Source organism: Hyalella azteca, unplaced genomic scaffold, assembly GCF_000764305.2.
Source record: "Hyalella azteca isolate HAZT.00-mixed unplaced genomic scaffold, Hazt_2.0.2 contig10647, whole genome shotgun sequence".
NCBI lineage: Eukaryota > Metazoa > Arthropoda > Malacostraca > Amphipoda > Hyalellidae > Hyalella > Hyalella azteca.
The window spans coordinates 77,160-92,558 of NW_025940677.1; the positions used below are offsets into that span (position 1 = coordinate 77,160).

At 39.2% G+C, this 15,399-nt stretch overlaps 3 protein-coding genes across 3 annotated transcripts; all 3 read left to right on the forward strand.

The window, feature by feature from the left end:
- The first annotated feature begins 594 nt into the window (after nt 1–594).
- On the forward strand, nt 595–2,260 carry LOC108673944. The gene is made up of 2 exons (XM_018161839.1): nt 595–631; nt 1,124–2,260. The coding sequence occupies exons 1-2, from the start codon at nt 614–616 to the stop codon at nt 1,991–1,993; spliced, it is 888 nt and encodes a 295-aa protein (XP_018017328.1). The 5' UTR covers nt 595–613; the 3' UTR covers nt 1,994–2,260.
- A 2,660-nt stretch (nt 2,261–4,920) lies between these two features.
- Nucleotides 4,921–6,442, forward strand: LOC108673936. Its single transcript, XM_018161827.2, has 2 exons — nt 4,921–4,976; nt 5,371–6,442. The coding sequence occupies exons 1-2, from the start codon at nt 4,959–4,961 to the stop codon at nt 6,139–6,141; spliced, it is 789 nt and encodes a 262-aa protein (XP_018017316.1). The 5' UTR covers nt 4,921–4,958; the 3' UTR covers nt 6,142–6,442.
- Nucleotides 6,443–13,509: 7,067 nt separating this feature from the next.
- Nucleotides 13,510–15,359, forward strand: LOC108673925 (keratin, type I cytoskeletal 9-like). The gene is made up of 2 exons (XM_018161816.2): nt 13,510–13,543; nt 14,302–15,359. The coding sequence occupies exons 1-2, from the start codon at nt 13,526–13,528 to the stop codon at nt 15,172–15,174; spliced, it is 891 nt and encodes a 296-aa protein (XP_018017305.1). The 5' UTR covers nt 13,510–13,525; the 3' UTR covers nt 15,175–15,359.
- The last annotated feature ends 40 nt before the right edge of the window (nt 15,360–15,399 follow it).

Sequence of the window (15,399 nt, forward strand, 5' to 3'; positions counted from 1 at the left end):
TGGAATACGGTTCACATGTTCTGTGCGTGAACTGTATATGGTATGTAATACGTGTTAATTAATGTAACTCTTCGAGGAATTTCGTTTATTTAAAACATCCGGTGTATTTTCTTAATCTAGAATGAAACTTACCAGTACTTTTATATTGATTTTAAAATCTAAAAATAACTTAATCCTTGTTGTTTTAGGTATAACTTTATGCTACTATTATTTGCATGAAGCACCATGAACTTTACTGTCCTGAAGACTGGACTCTGAGCTGTACTGCATTAACATGTTATCTCCCCCACTTGGACAATTTGTATATCATGCTAACCCAAATGTATTGCGATAGTACGAAATGTCATGCTTACCTAAGTGTACAGTGATAGGAAGCTGACCTTAATGTACCGAGATTGACAGGCTGATGTCAATGCACCCTAATTTGCGGAATGTTGTGATGAAGCGATATGCACATACAGGAAATCGCTTGTAGGCCTTAGGCCTATCCATGGAAAGCCGGGTTCCTGGAAAATACACGGAAGGCCAGACACAGGACAGCCCCGGCGCCTATATAAAGCCGGTCAGTGGCTCAGAGCTTCACTCGAACTTCTGCCGTCCGACAGCAAGCATCATGGAAGCTGGCAAAATTGTGAGTATCGGGCGTGCGGGGTCCAACTTGTGTGGTGCGCGGTATGGAAATACTCTGGGATTATATTCAACGAAATTTAAACTTGATAATAGGAACTAAGTCGTGCGTACTTGTAAGAATATTTACTTTCTTTGATAATATGGTTGAATGCATAAATATTGAAATATTAGTTGAATACGTAAAAACGTAAATATTGAATGTAAATCCTCTTGGCTTAGCAAATTATATTGTAAAGATAAACAGTTTTGGCTTTTATTTTAAAAGAGAATATTCTAAAATCATAAACAATGAAGCAGTCATTGTTCTCATAAACAAGTACTAATCAATTCATAAACACATTATAATGATGAATTTTGAATGTTTTGAGTTTCGTCACTTGTACCGATCTATCTCACCTTCAACTAAACATTATAAAATTTTTTCGTCCTAAACTTGAACTAACGCATACTTAATTTTGAAGTATTTCTAATTTGGAACGTTTGTATTCCACAGACCGCTGTGCTTCTGCTGACATTCGGTCTGTGTACTGGGCGGCCGATCGACCAGCTCGGTGTCCGCTCCCCAATAAAAAACAGCCCCTACAGACCTACTAGGCACTTGGTTCACGAATCCCATCAGATCTATCCTTTGAATATTCAGAAGTTTACGTCGTATCATACCGTGCCCGTCCCCCAACGCATATATATTGACGGACCGAGCTTCGACTCCTGGGAATATGATTCCCCCGAACAGTTCGATGACGATTTCTCCGATGAGAGATTCCGAGATTTTGGGCATCGACGAGTCGTTCGGGCAGTCGAACCTGAAGGCATCGAAGTCCTCGCTGACGACCTAATCGCTGATGCCGAAGGAAAACATGTCGGCACCGAACTCCACGCCGCTAATGCCGAATACCACACCAATGAAGCCAAAGGCCTCGCCACTGATGCCGAAAACCTCGCCACTGGTACTGAAGGCCAAGCCGGTGAAGCAAGAAAACACGCTGCCGACGATCAGCCGGCCGACGCCCAAGGGCGCTTCTTTCTTGGCAAACTTTTCGGAAACTTGGGCATTACTGCCAACTTCGACGGAGGGTACAGTAACCCGTACGGCGGATACCACAGTGGACTATATGGTGGACAATATGATGGAGATTACGGTGTGATACATGGCAGACCATATGGCGGACAATACGGCGGACACTACGGAGGACAATATGGTGGTGGACAAGTAGTGACCAGCAAGAAGGAGTACGTCTCCCAGTCCCACTCCCACACCGGGTACGACAACTACAACAACTACAATCATGGTTACTATGGAAGCAGTCCCACTCTGTACCGCGAGAACTATCCCATTTACGGAAATGGAGGCTATGGCTGGTAAAATTATATTTCTAGTGTTCATTTATCTTACCCCACAATTGAAGAATCAATTAATTAGTTTTCATTTCGTAAAAAAACAATGTACCGAATACTAGCCTATATAGGACGACCCAGAGAGTTGGATCTCAGTGTGCAATGTGACGTACAATATTACGGGCGATGGAGGGAGAATGAACAGCGGTATAATTTTTGCTACCGTCTTGACGCCGGATAAATCTCATTTGTGTGTATTATTATGTTATGTTATCAATAAACTGATCCAAAGTCATCGTATTTTCTTGTGACCTATTTAATATGAACTACGGTACCTATGAATATTACCCAGTCACGAATTTTACTAAAGTTTCTCAAGTTCTCATATATTTTCTCTTCATTGTGGAAAGGGAAGTGTTCTTTGGGTGGTGTGAAATGTGTTTTGAACAAAAAATTCGCTTAGCTCATTGGGCGATGTTCATTACTTCTTGTTCATAACTCCTGCTAAAATTTGTTCATTACTCCTTCCCTTCCATGCCCTCACACGTACCTGTGGCACGTGGCCTGGACATTGCTTTCGACATCAGTGACCTAAGTAGTGGATACCCAGTCCATGTAGTGGATATCCAATCCAGATGGTGGATATCCAATACAGGTGGAGGGTATCCAATCCAGGTAGTGGATATCCGATCCAGGTGGTGGATATCCAATCCGGGTGGTGGAATGTTCCTGTGATGTTGGACATCAAATAAAAGATCACATTATTCATCAATTATTTGATTATACTTTATAATACATGAACGTTCATCACGAAATTTAATGCAATTTTTAATTTTTTTAATTTAATGCTGTTGGGGCTCTCAGAACACCCAACTGGCCCACATGATCATATAGGTTGGAGTCACTGATGAATCATAATTAAAACACTTTATTTCACCACCCAAAATGAACACAGAAAATAATCAACAAAGTTTAACATTAGCACATTAACACTCCATAGCTTTCATCGTGGGTGCTTGACTTTCAAGACTAGCTCTGGACTTGAGTCTAACTTTTGGTTTGAGTAACTATTGGTCTGAGTAACTGTAGATTCGAAGCTTGCCTAAAATAAACAAATAAAATAGATAAATAATAGTTAAATAAACATTAAACATATTCAGAAACATATAACCCAAATATTAACACAATTTTTCCATATCGAATATATTCACATACATATTTACATATTGACATCCTAACGTAGCACATACCGTCGCTCCGGTTTTCCACGCAACAATAATCAACGAACCTTAGCATTCCGCACATTTCTTCCGGTAACCTCTAAACTAAAATACCAACAAATTCAAAATAATAAACCATTTGTAACAAATATTATCGCCTCGCATTGCATTGAACTGTCAAACAATTTCTATCCTCTACATTGCAATTTTGATATCAATACAATATAACAACTATTCACACATTATTTCAGCGTTTTAATCATTCTTAACACTATTCTAACATTCTCTATTGTATTCAATATTCATACATTGTAGCGCCATTCATACGTCGTGCCGTCATTCATGCACCTTTGCGCTAATGGTACAATGAATATCATTCTTTCTCTAAAAAGTTTACACTATTGAGTTGTTCGTCCCACTATTTGACTGAGACATGTTATTTACTATTTCATCGTGTTGTTCGTAAATAGGTAAATTTTTACTATATAAGTTCAAAATCAACGAGCGGAGGGGAAATTGGCGGCGTTAGATTGTTTTTTCATCGCTCCGACAGAACAGGTGCCATACTTTCAAAAAAAGGTTAAGAGATCGTAAGTTCATCAGCCAATCGTTGACGGCCTTTCAAGCAAAATCCACCAATCATAGACAAGAATTGGAGCGTAAGTACTTACGTTCACTTAGCGAGTTTTGAAAGTATGGCCCCTTGTCCAATTTATTGACACACCACTGAGGAGCGGAGACTTAAAATGACAACAAACACATTCAAGATCTCCTCGGTCTCTTGGCAGCTACAACATCTCCTAATAAATATAATATTACATATAACTCTCCCATGATAAGGTTATTTACGAAATAATTTAATTTCGGCCGGTAATCGTGCCAAGATTCCAAAAAATGAAGTTTCCAAAGAGGCCGTCAAAAAGTAAGCCTCGGCGAAAATGTTTGTGAAAATGCCTCGGCTGTCGCCCACAAAACAGTTGTAACATGAGTGTGTTCTCATCTTATTTGAATTAATATCATGGCTTGGATACAAGGAATTTTTACTGTATTTTGTATTTGGGAATTTGTATTTTTATCTTTACTTCATACGACGAATGAGGAACACTTGGGTCATTTTCATTCATATCTCTTTACTTTTCATAAATATCGATTATAAAACGCTTTAAAATCAAAACTCTTATTAGCCAGGAAATTTTAATTAGAAGAAAAGGCATATCAACTTTATGTAAAGAAGATCAGCTATTTTGTGCCCCACTGCGGGCACTTTCATATTTTTCAATATTCTGTTTTACTTGTGAAATAAGTATGTACGCCTATTCATATGAAATAAGTATAAGTATACCTATACTTATGAAATACGAAGTCATACCTATTCATTTGAAATAAGTATAAGTATACCTATTCATTTGAAATAAGTTTAAGTATACCTATACTTACGAAATAAGTATAAATATACCTACATGCATATCCCAGTATGTTGCTCAGTGCAACATAGGACAACAGCGCTGTAGGAAAAAAAACACTACATTATTATTAACTGATTTCAATGAAACTCAAATATTCAGCGTGCTGAATCGTGGAATGCAGTGATGAATAATGGACTTGAATAAAATCTCGTATGTTGCATCACTTGTAGGCTTGGGCGTATTACTGAACTGCCTGGTTTCTGCAGACACGAAAGAAAAATCAAGTACGAAAAGCCCCAGCACCTATATAAACCCGGGCTGTATCTACCCGAATTATTTGCTGTTCTACCGTCTCAAAGTATGCATCATGGAAGCCAATATGATTGTGAGTAATTAGCATGACGAAATGTACTGTGCTATTGTGGTATATATCGTGTCAAATTTTGTTGTGGGGGCGAAAAGTTAAGCGAACTGATGATTGTACCAAATATCATGTTCCTATTAGTGCGGAATGTAGGTATAATTTTGAATGGGCTTAATGTGTGTAGGTGTTACCCGCTATTATATGGTTTCGCCGCTTACAGGATGGTGAACATGAAGCGACGATTGAAGTTATATTTCTGCTCTAAAATATTAATCTTCAGTATTTGTTGTAGGAGATAAAGTCTGCACATTTCAGTACTGGGCATAATTTAGTTCATTAGTAGATTTTCAGTGCTTCGGTCTCTCATTCTACATGTAATTTCTAATTGTAACCTTATGACACGTGAACGTTACAGTTCGCTGTGCTCCTGCTGACCATCGGTTTATCAGCTGGGCGGCCTGTCGAGTTTTTCGAAGATGAGACGCCAGTGGAAAACTACCCCGAATTCAAACAGACCCATCCCTATGACGTCCGCAAGTCTTCGGACTTTTTGGAGTCTGTTCCCCACCTGTTCCTCCATGTTTACGAGCCGCGCTTCAGCTCCGCGGACGAGGATTCGCTCGAACAGTTTGAAAATTCTGCCCCCGATGTCGAGCTTCAAAGAGTCGTTCGCTCAGCCGAACCTGAAGGCATAGAAGTCTTTGCCAAAGATCTGATTGCTGAAGCTGAAAGCACACACACAGACGCCAACGCTGAAGGAAATCTCGCTGATGTTGAAGGACAACACCATGGCACAGATAACCCTGAAGGCGAGCCTGTCGACGGTCAACCCGCCGACGTAGAAGGAAGATTCTTCCTTGGGAAACTCTTCGGAAAGGGTCACGTTTCCTCGACGTACAACGAGGCGTACGCTACCCAATCGGTTGGTTACAACGGAGGCCTGAACGCTAGACCATACGTTGTGTTGCAAGGAGGAATAAACGGCGGGCTACCTGGCGTCGGGTACGGTGGTATACCCGTTAGATCGCATGGTGAGCAGCTGGTACATAGTCGGGAAGAGTACCTCGCCCAGTCCCATATCAACTCTGGGTATAATAACTTGAACCCTGGCTACTACGTCGGCGGCCCCCCGATTTACCGCCCAAACTACGTCGTAAATTATGGAGATGGAGGCTATAGGTGGTAAAATTACACGTATATAACTGTATATGGTGCTGACTTTGTAACTTGATAAAGTAAGTAAGTCAGTCGTATCGTTCAAGTCGTAGATCGTGAAAAAGTTCGTCCAAACGTTTAGCAGGCGCAAGCTTTACGCTACCCAGTGTGCTGGGCCTTGAGTGCACTAGGATGCACTAGTCAGTGTGCGTGTGCTGGTCTAAATAAAATGGGACGTAGGAAGTGGAGCTGTCGTAAATACTTTTATTGCATTTTTGACGCCGGAGGTATCTTCACTTCTGTAAAAATCTGTAAATAAAATGTGAAATTTTTATAGCGGTATAATCCTACTGAATCTGAGAGAATCAGATTTTCTGCTTGTCTTTGGCGTGTACTTCAGAACTTGCTAGCAATAGAATTCTTGGTTAGGGATTCTTTCATTTAACTGAATACGCAAAATGAACTGTGAATATTCATGTACGAGATCTTAAAGCTGCTGCAGAAAGCTCGCACAATTCCAAAAAGTAGTTTCTGCACAGTTTGAAACTGCATAGTTCAGAAAACTGTGACTACTCGAGGTCTAGTAGGCAATTTTGGAAGAATTTTAGCCCATTTGAATAACATGATAATGACGATATTTTTTGAAATTTTGATACCTATCGAAGAAGTTCGGGAAGAATTCCTGACATATTCTCGAGGACTGCTTGGTCGTCTACAGTGCATCGACCAACTGCTCCCTTCCATACCAGCGCAACGTAACTGAAAATTCTAGAATTTTATCGGCGAAAGTGTAATAGGGCGGGTAGGATGGTTGTATAGTCTAAAATCTAAATGACGAATTTATTCTTGACGAAGCAAACCTGAATTGTAAACCCTCGTGCACCGCAGACGTACAAGGATACTTTGTAATAGTCAAGCGTTGCACACTTGGAGTATTTTGAGACAGGATTATATTGAACGACGGAGTTCGAGCTCTCTTGTTCATTAAATAAGGAGTTTGAACTCCTTCATGTAATAAGGAGGCCTAAAGAAGGCTCTGGCAACCACGCATCTTGATATAGCGCGGCAAGGTTCATGTGAACGTTATTGAGCTGCATGGCTGACGTTATGAAGTGCTGCTTGTCTGAAAATGGGGGGCATAGCGGGCGGCTCCCAGCGAGTTGCTTCATGGCATAGGCTCACAATACACTGAGAAGTGTTGGTTGCGTAATTAGTTTTTGGACTTTATATCTTGTGTCGCGAACTTTGCTGAACTTATTCGCGGCGTTTATTCGGTTGCGAAATCAATTTCTGAAAATCTATTTAGAACCACCGTACACAAAAATTTCGTAGTAATCATTCTTGTTTAGCCATTCGTATACCAAGTCTGTAGATTAGGTTTGAACTGAACGATAGACTTCTACATAAAGTGAACACATGAGTATTGCTGGTAGTTCAACTTGTAGGAAAATGCCCTATTAGTATTGCGAGTTGGTCTCCACGTTATTCGCAAAGGTTAAAGTATTTTATTTATTCATAGATATTCCGAGACCACTTTAAAATGAGGCAAATCTTCCATATCCAGCTCGCGTCAATCGTTCCAGGTCCCTGATCTAATGATGGCTTGCAATGATCGCTTTGGATCCACTCTAACTATCCGTTTTCATATTAAATCTTAACTCTCTCATAAATCCATGAGCCCATCACACTCCGGGGCCTATACTTTCAAAAAAAGTTAAGAGATAGTAAGTTCATCAGCCAATCATTGACGGCCTTTCAAGCAAAATCCACCATTCATAGATAAGAAAATAGAGCGTAATTACTCACGCTCACTTAGCGAGTTTTGAAAGTATGGCCCCAGGTTTCATTATTAGCTGCCCAATAGCGGGCACGAAGTGATCATTAGAACGATACATCACATTGACGTTTGAACCATCATAACAGTTGCGATGTTTGATGCAAGTGACCCGGCACCTTCTCTGCGGACGAAGTTTCTTAAGGCCTCGGTAGTGAATAAAAATATCGCTGGGCCTCACCTGTGAACGCACCCACCCTATAGGGCCCTGACAATTAATACAAATTCACTATGAAAAAAGTGAGACATTGTTCAAATAGCGATGCACTTTCTTACACCCTCTTATAGGTCATCCTGACTCGATCAAGTCCGCATAGGTGATCTGTCGGCTCTCCTGTCGTGCTGTAAGAAAGTGTGTCGTTATTTGGACAATTTGACATATGCATTTTTCTGAATGTAACGTAGGAAGTTATGTTGATAACGATTCGCTGGAAATATGCGCCCCAAAAATGATGGACTGGCGGGCACGATTGTTTACGGAATACAAGTCTAGACGTCATAGTCTAAAAAATTAAAACGTGTACTGTTGAGCAACGACTAGGACTACTATATTAATTACCTCTTGAGAAAAAAATGGTGAAATGTAGTACTTCAATCTTATAGTTACACATAAGATACAGTATTTCTCAGCAATATTTGAATTTGAATATTTTGATCTCTACTGAGACATAAGATCGTAAAAATTTCCCTGAACTAAAAGCATATACCCCATTATATTCTTCTATCCATTTATGATCCGAAGCATTTCGTGCTGCATAGCATATAAATCTAGTATGAAATAAAAGCCGTTACTAAGAATATATCTTCAATGGGTCCCGATGGGAATAACGATTGAAAAATACTACTAACGTATGGAGAACAGACCAATATTTAGAAGTATACAGGAGATAATACAGGGTGCGGCGCGGGAACTTACTTATTTGAATTGCGCGCCACGTGGCGGCCATTAGTCCTAGGAAGGTGGCGCCATGATGTAAAAAAGAAAGAATTAAAACGCTATCTTTAATACTTTTTACTTTGTGATTTTTTTAAAAGAGTAAGTTCCCACGCCGCACCCTGTATTAATATATATTATAATACAAGCAAGATATTCTTCATTAATTAATTAGCAAGTTTTCGCGTGAAAGATGCTTTTCAAAACTGCCTAAAGGATATCTGTTAACGAAAGCCTGCGCTATTAAAGACCAGGCAGTGTGATGACATTTTTCAATTTAGAAATAGGCATGAGTATACAAATGAATATTACATTTTTTTATTAACTTAATGACGAGTTCTTGTGTAAAAAATTCGATTGCAGTATCGTCTAATGTTTGGTAATAAATAATAATGAACGAGTTGGTATGGATCATTATTGAAATTGAAGTAAAGACCGTTATTGAATTGTATTATTTCCATATTATAATTGCTGTGGTCAGGCTCACTTCTATTTGCGGGATCTCAGATTACTTGTAACTAACATCTGGAGAACTTATACATTGACAGGCCTTTAAACATTTAAGGTTCTTCACAACCCGAGGATTTGATTTCATTCTCACCGAGTCATCTGAGATAATGATCATCAATAATTCTAACTCAATGACTTTTTATTGCAAAAATTACTGTGAAACGTTTAACTCCAAGATCTTGAAGTTATGAATACTGAATTTAATCACTGCTTTTACTAAATTGTAGTTATTGTTACTAACTAAATATTTTTCGACCGTTGAAATATTTTATATATTAACTTATATTTTTTTGTCTTCAACATGCCTGGCTTGAGATACCAGCTGCCGAGAAGGGTGAATCTCGGAGTTGGGAATGCAATGGCAGCTGACAAATAAATGTGTATGTAAATATCTAGCATATAGCCTACCGCACATATAGTATCTAAATAAACTTTTTACAGCAGGAATGACGCTAGACCGTTAATCTGAATGTTAATTAATGTCAAAATCACTGTACTATGAATCAAAACACGAGATAAGAAATTCATTTCACAAAAATTAATTAAATTTTCAATAAATATTATCAGTATGTTATATTATTACGATATATGACATTATGAAGTAAGTGCGTCGCTCCGTGATAGAAAGTGCATGAACGGCTTGTGCACGTTCACCGTCGTGTACGTAATCGCGTACATGAACGTAAATCAACTGACGTGCGGCAAAACTTTTGCGAGTTTGTATATTGCGTTTCGCCTCATCTCTTATAAATTCCTTCTCTATTATTGGTTGTATTTTTGTACTGTTGATTTGTAGGTTAGCTAGCTTCTTGCACTAATCTACGAAATTATTAAGTGATGTTTTAGTATATATAGTACACATTACCCGATGTTTAGATTTCTATAGTACATATTACACGATGTTTCAGTATCTATTGCATGGGTCCTGTGCCGTTTCAGTGTCCATGCATAGTTTTAGTCCATGTTGCAGTATCTCAATATTACAAAGCTAATTTGCAAGGTTATGATTCCGCAATGCGATATCGTCATGAATGCGAGAAAAACATGGCTTCTTGAATATTACCCTGACGGGAACCGAGGAAATTAATTCCGATATATAATATGGATTACTGCGATACCGCGATAGCTGCTGAGGAGTGTATATAACTATATGATCCGAGCCGCGGGCAAATGTTTTTTCTCCTTTCGTCGTTATTTTCGAATTCATATTCCTAATATTTAACAAATTCATATTAGGAATGGGTTGATATTTTATTTGCCTCGCTAAATATTGGTAACAGGGATTCATCTTTCACTGGCGGTGTAGTTAGTGGATTACAAAATTTATTATGAGAATATCGCACTTTTATTATTAATTAAGTAGCACGTGTTTTTTGGCTCGTATGTTTTGCTTTACGATAAGATTCTGGGACTTTCTGATTTTTAAGTCAAGAAATAATAATAAGGCAAGAAATACTAATCAGTTAAAAGCCACAGAACCTGATTTTTCTTGCATATGGGAGGCAGTTTGAAAATCTCCGAAGATAATCTAAACAAGACTTAATAATAGCGGTTTCAGCGTTTATTAGGCCGTAGGCCTGTCGCCGATTCTTAACATCGCAGATCATTCACAGCATTTTGCGGTCTCGAACTCGCAACTCACTGCTACAATTCTGTTGTGCTTAACCGCACGGCCTCCTCGCCGATTCTGACCAAAATCTGGCGCACAGAGCTGGGATCGAACCCGCGCCTCTCTGCGCCAATCTTGGAACTCTGAACTGTAACCACTTCTCTACTGAGAGACGTGTGTTAAGGTCGAGCCTTTCTTTGAAGATGTTCAGGTCAGCATCGTGTGTCCCTTTGAAATTAGAAGCCAAGCAGAAATGCGTGGCTTAATTAATTAGAAATTAATGTCACTAAAAAGGTGGGTAATACCGTAATACGCTGCAGGTGTAGTGGCAGTTATATGACATCAACTTTATTGCATGTGAGCTTGCATTAAAAGCCAGGGTTAAACTCTCCCCAGTTCGGTAAATTCATTTTTTGTTAATTTAAGTTCAATTATTTAGTAGTAATAAGTAATAATATTCATTCTATGAGCATTCAAAATGTTCGCCCAGAAAATATAGGAAGGCACGTTTTCTAATGACCTTTGGTTCAGACTAACGAACATTCCTTCAAAAACTGGTGCTCATTATCCGTGTCTCTCTAGTAAACCTACAATGGCATCTTCGGAGTAGTTCCTACAGGACATTCGTACATATTAGAAACATTAAATTTTTATATTAATTATATGTTCACATTTTTCTGTAGATTTTTAACTTATTCACTCGTTTTTAGACGCATCTAACGTAGCTTTAATATATTGACTTGTGGTTTCTCAACTGCCCAACGTCTCAACTGCTGGGAATAAGTTTTATGATACGGATCAGAGCCCAGTATAATAAACAAATTTCCTTCTTTTGACTATAGTACAATTCATAGATTATTGAATATCAAGACGCAGTTGTAATTAAGCTACCAACTCATAAAATTTTTCTACAACTGCTTTTGAAGTATAAAGTTTCATATATTTTTTATAAAAAATTAATTGATTACCTCCGATTGATAACTTATTTGGTGATTCTGTCAATTGATTCGTGGCTTCGACTTTACGCAAGTATGTAAAATTCCAGATCGATTGGACAGGTAGAAGAGTGTTAAATATTGGTTATAAGATTTGTTGCAGATAGACAAAGAACAAGAACTGAAGTTAAAGAGAAGTTTGGTAATAATAATAAATTATGAATAATATAATGTCCATGACACTTTCATCCTAAATTGATGAACTGCGATCATGTATGTGATACAAAATATTTTCAAATAAACAAGCATAGATTATGCAGCCCCGAATTCTACAAGAGTTCTATTGCCATTAATATTGACGATTATTTAATAAGAATCAAGTGATACAATCCAGGCAGGTTAATTCTCAGGTAATATCGAAAGGTAATAACATGCTGAATAAATTCTTTTTAAAGCGAGAAATTTTTTGGACTATTTATGGCTGAAGAATGTTAAACTGATAGATGTACGTAATGGGTGATGCACGAAATTGGTGATGTGCGTAAGTACGTATTGGGTGATGTACGTAATGGGTGATGTACGTAATGGGTGATGAGTAATGGGTGATGTATGTAATGGGTGATGTACGTAATGGGTGATGTACGTAATGGGTGATGTACGTAATGGGTGATGTACGTAATGGGTGATGTACGTAATGGGTGTGGTGAGAAGCGCCCAGCTTGGGTCTGTTGCGTATCTGACTTGGTTTCAGAATTTAATCTTCCTCAATAATTGATCACAAATATTATAACTATTTATCTGGATCAATAGTGTCTCAAGTTATGATAGGATTCAAAACACCATTCATTTCCTTATTTCAAGTCTTGGATATTTTGATGTGATATACAATGCGCTGCACTGAGCAAATAACTACCAATTTAAGTACATAATTGCACTCATGATACATCAATTTATCACGCCAATTATCAGGACAAACAATTAAACGATTAGTCTTTTATCAATAAAGAGACATGATAAATATTCACTGGATTGGTTAAAATGATGGAACCATAAATGTCATTGAGATACACAAGGATCATCATATCCCATGAACATAACTTATCTAATAACCAATTTGACCTCATCAAACGTCATATATATTAACAACCTTATTTCAGATTTAATATAATACGAAAGAAATTACAAAATTAAATAAATCCTCTTCTTGGTTCCTACCCTAGCTTTTTTTCTCTTGAGGTGAACAAGGAAAAGCGGCTGAGCATGAGAGGCCTAACCTTCGCTCTGTAGTCCAAAAATCTTGATTGCGATTTAACAAATCGCTATCCACATGTTCAGTTAAAATATTTAATTTGTGAAGTAAACGACAGCAGTATGTGTTCTGCAAGACACTTATTTTAAATCAAAATAGCCCCTGAAGATATCATAGTTTTATATTAATAATGAATTAATATAAAACGTTTTCATTTGCTCACTGGAAACCGCGTGCCCGGAAACAAAGAAATGGCCAGGGTATGGAACAGTCCCGACGCCTATATAAGGCAGGTCAGCGGCTCGGTCCTTCACTCTAACTTCTGCCGTCCAACAGCAAGCATCATGGAAGCTGCCAAAATTGTGAGTATCGGAAGCTGGTAAAATCGTGAGTGTGGTGCGAAGAATTTTGCTCGAAAGTTGTCGGTCATTGTGATGAAATTGAGGCTATATTACTACCAAAATTCCAATCAAGTTATGTTTATTGTGGACAAAATGTACAATTTTCTAGTGAATCGGTGGATAAAAGTTTAATGAAGTGAATTATTATGTACGAAATACTCTTTGCTAGTGAATATTGTGAAGGGAACTGTAAATTTCTTGCGAGAATATTCTAAAATCGCGTTGTGTTGTGCGCAACACAAAGGCACGTGTGCGCATATTATCCATGGCACGTGTGCGCAAATTATCCATGGCGCATGTGCGCAAAATATCCATGGCGCATGTGCGCAAAATATCCATGGCGCATGTGCGCAAAATATCCATGGCGCATGTGCGCAAAATATCCATGGCGCATGTGCGCAAAATATTCTGAGTGTGTGGCTTGGCAGCACTTTTGTAGGCTATTGAACTTCCTGTTATTAGGATGTGTGTCCGAAAGTTTGTTATATCAGAAGATACAATAGAGCGTCCCATGAGGAGCAGGTTCTTTACAAACGTCAGCCTACATAACTAATTAAAGTGTGTATTAAGTTAGAGCTTCGTTACTCTCTCCACCGTATCTTTCTCAAATTGTGCAGTATAAAAATATGGATTTTAGCAGCTTCATTTCAAATTTCATTGGTTGATTACGCCGCAAATTACTTAAATTTCACAATTACATCACCTTTTTTCCTCCGCAGACCGCTGTTCTCCTGCTGACACTCGGTCTGTGCGTTGGGCTGCCGACCTACCTGCTCGGTGTTGGGTCTCCACTCCAAAACAGGCCCTCCAGACCTACAGAGCACTCCGTTCCACATGTTCCCGAATCCCATCGGACTCCTCCCTCTGGCGCCAAAGATTCTTCTTTGAATCATACCGTGCCCGTCCCTCAACTGGTCCACGTTAACAGGCCGAGCTTCGAATCGCAGGGATATGAGTCACCCGAACAGTTCGATGAGGATTTCTCCGCCAAGAGATTCGGTGTTTTTGGGCGTCGACGAGTCATTCGGGCAGTCGAACCTGAAGGCATCGAAATCCTCGCTGAGCAACTGATCGCTGAAGCCGAAGGGCAACCCGCTGACGCAGAAGGACGTTTCTCTCGCGGAAGACTGGACGGAACTAGAGTAAGTTACCCGAACTACATCGGAGGATACGGTAACACGTACGGAGGATACCATGGTGAGCAACACGGTGGACCACGAGAGGGAATATACAATGGACAATACGGTGTACAATACAGTGGTCCTCAAGGATTACAGTACGGAGATCCTCAAGGCGTGCAATACGGAGGCCTTCAAGGAGTACAATACTTTGGGCAACACGGTGGTCTGCATGGAGGACAAGTCGGAGGTCAACAAGGAGTACAATACTTTGGTGTACACGGTGCACAATACGGTGGGCTAAACGGTGGTCCATACGGTGGGCAGATCTCGCACAGCAAACAAGAGTATGTCTCCCACTCTCACGCCGGGTACCACCCCTACAACAACCACAATCAAGGCTACTACGGAGGCAGTCCCATCCTGTACGGCCCGAACTATCCCATTTACGGTAATGGAGGCTATGGCTGGTAAAAGTATTTATTTTGGTTCCCATTTCCCAGCTGAGGAATAAAAGACCGGGACCCGGTATGATGCACTGTGCTAGTAATTTTCATAGACCGTCACAGGAAAAACTACAGTAGAACAACCCAGTGGTCGTCTTGACTCTGAGGAAACTTCGTTTTTGTTTAAACTTGTGTCCCTGAATAAACTTGTCGATTTCTAAAGCGTTTTCATACATTTTCCATTAAAGATTAT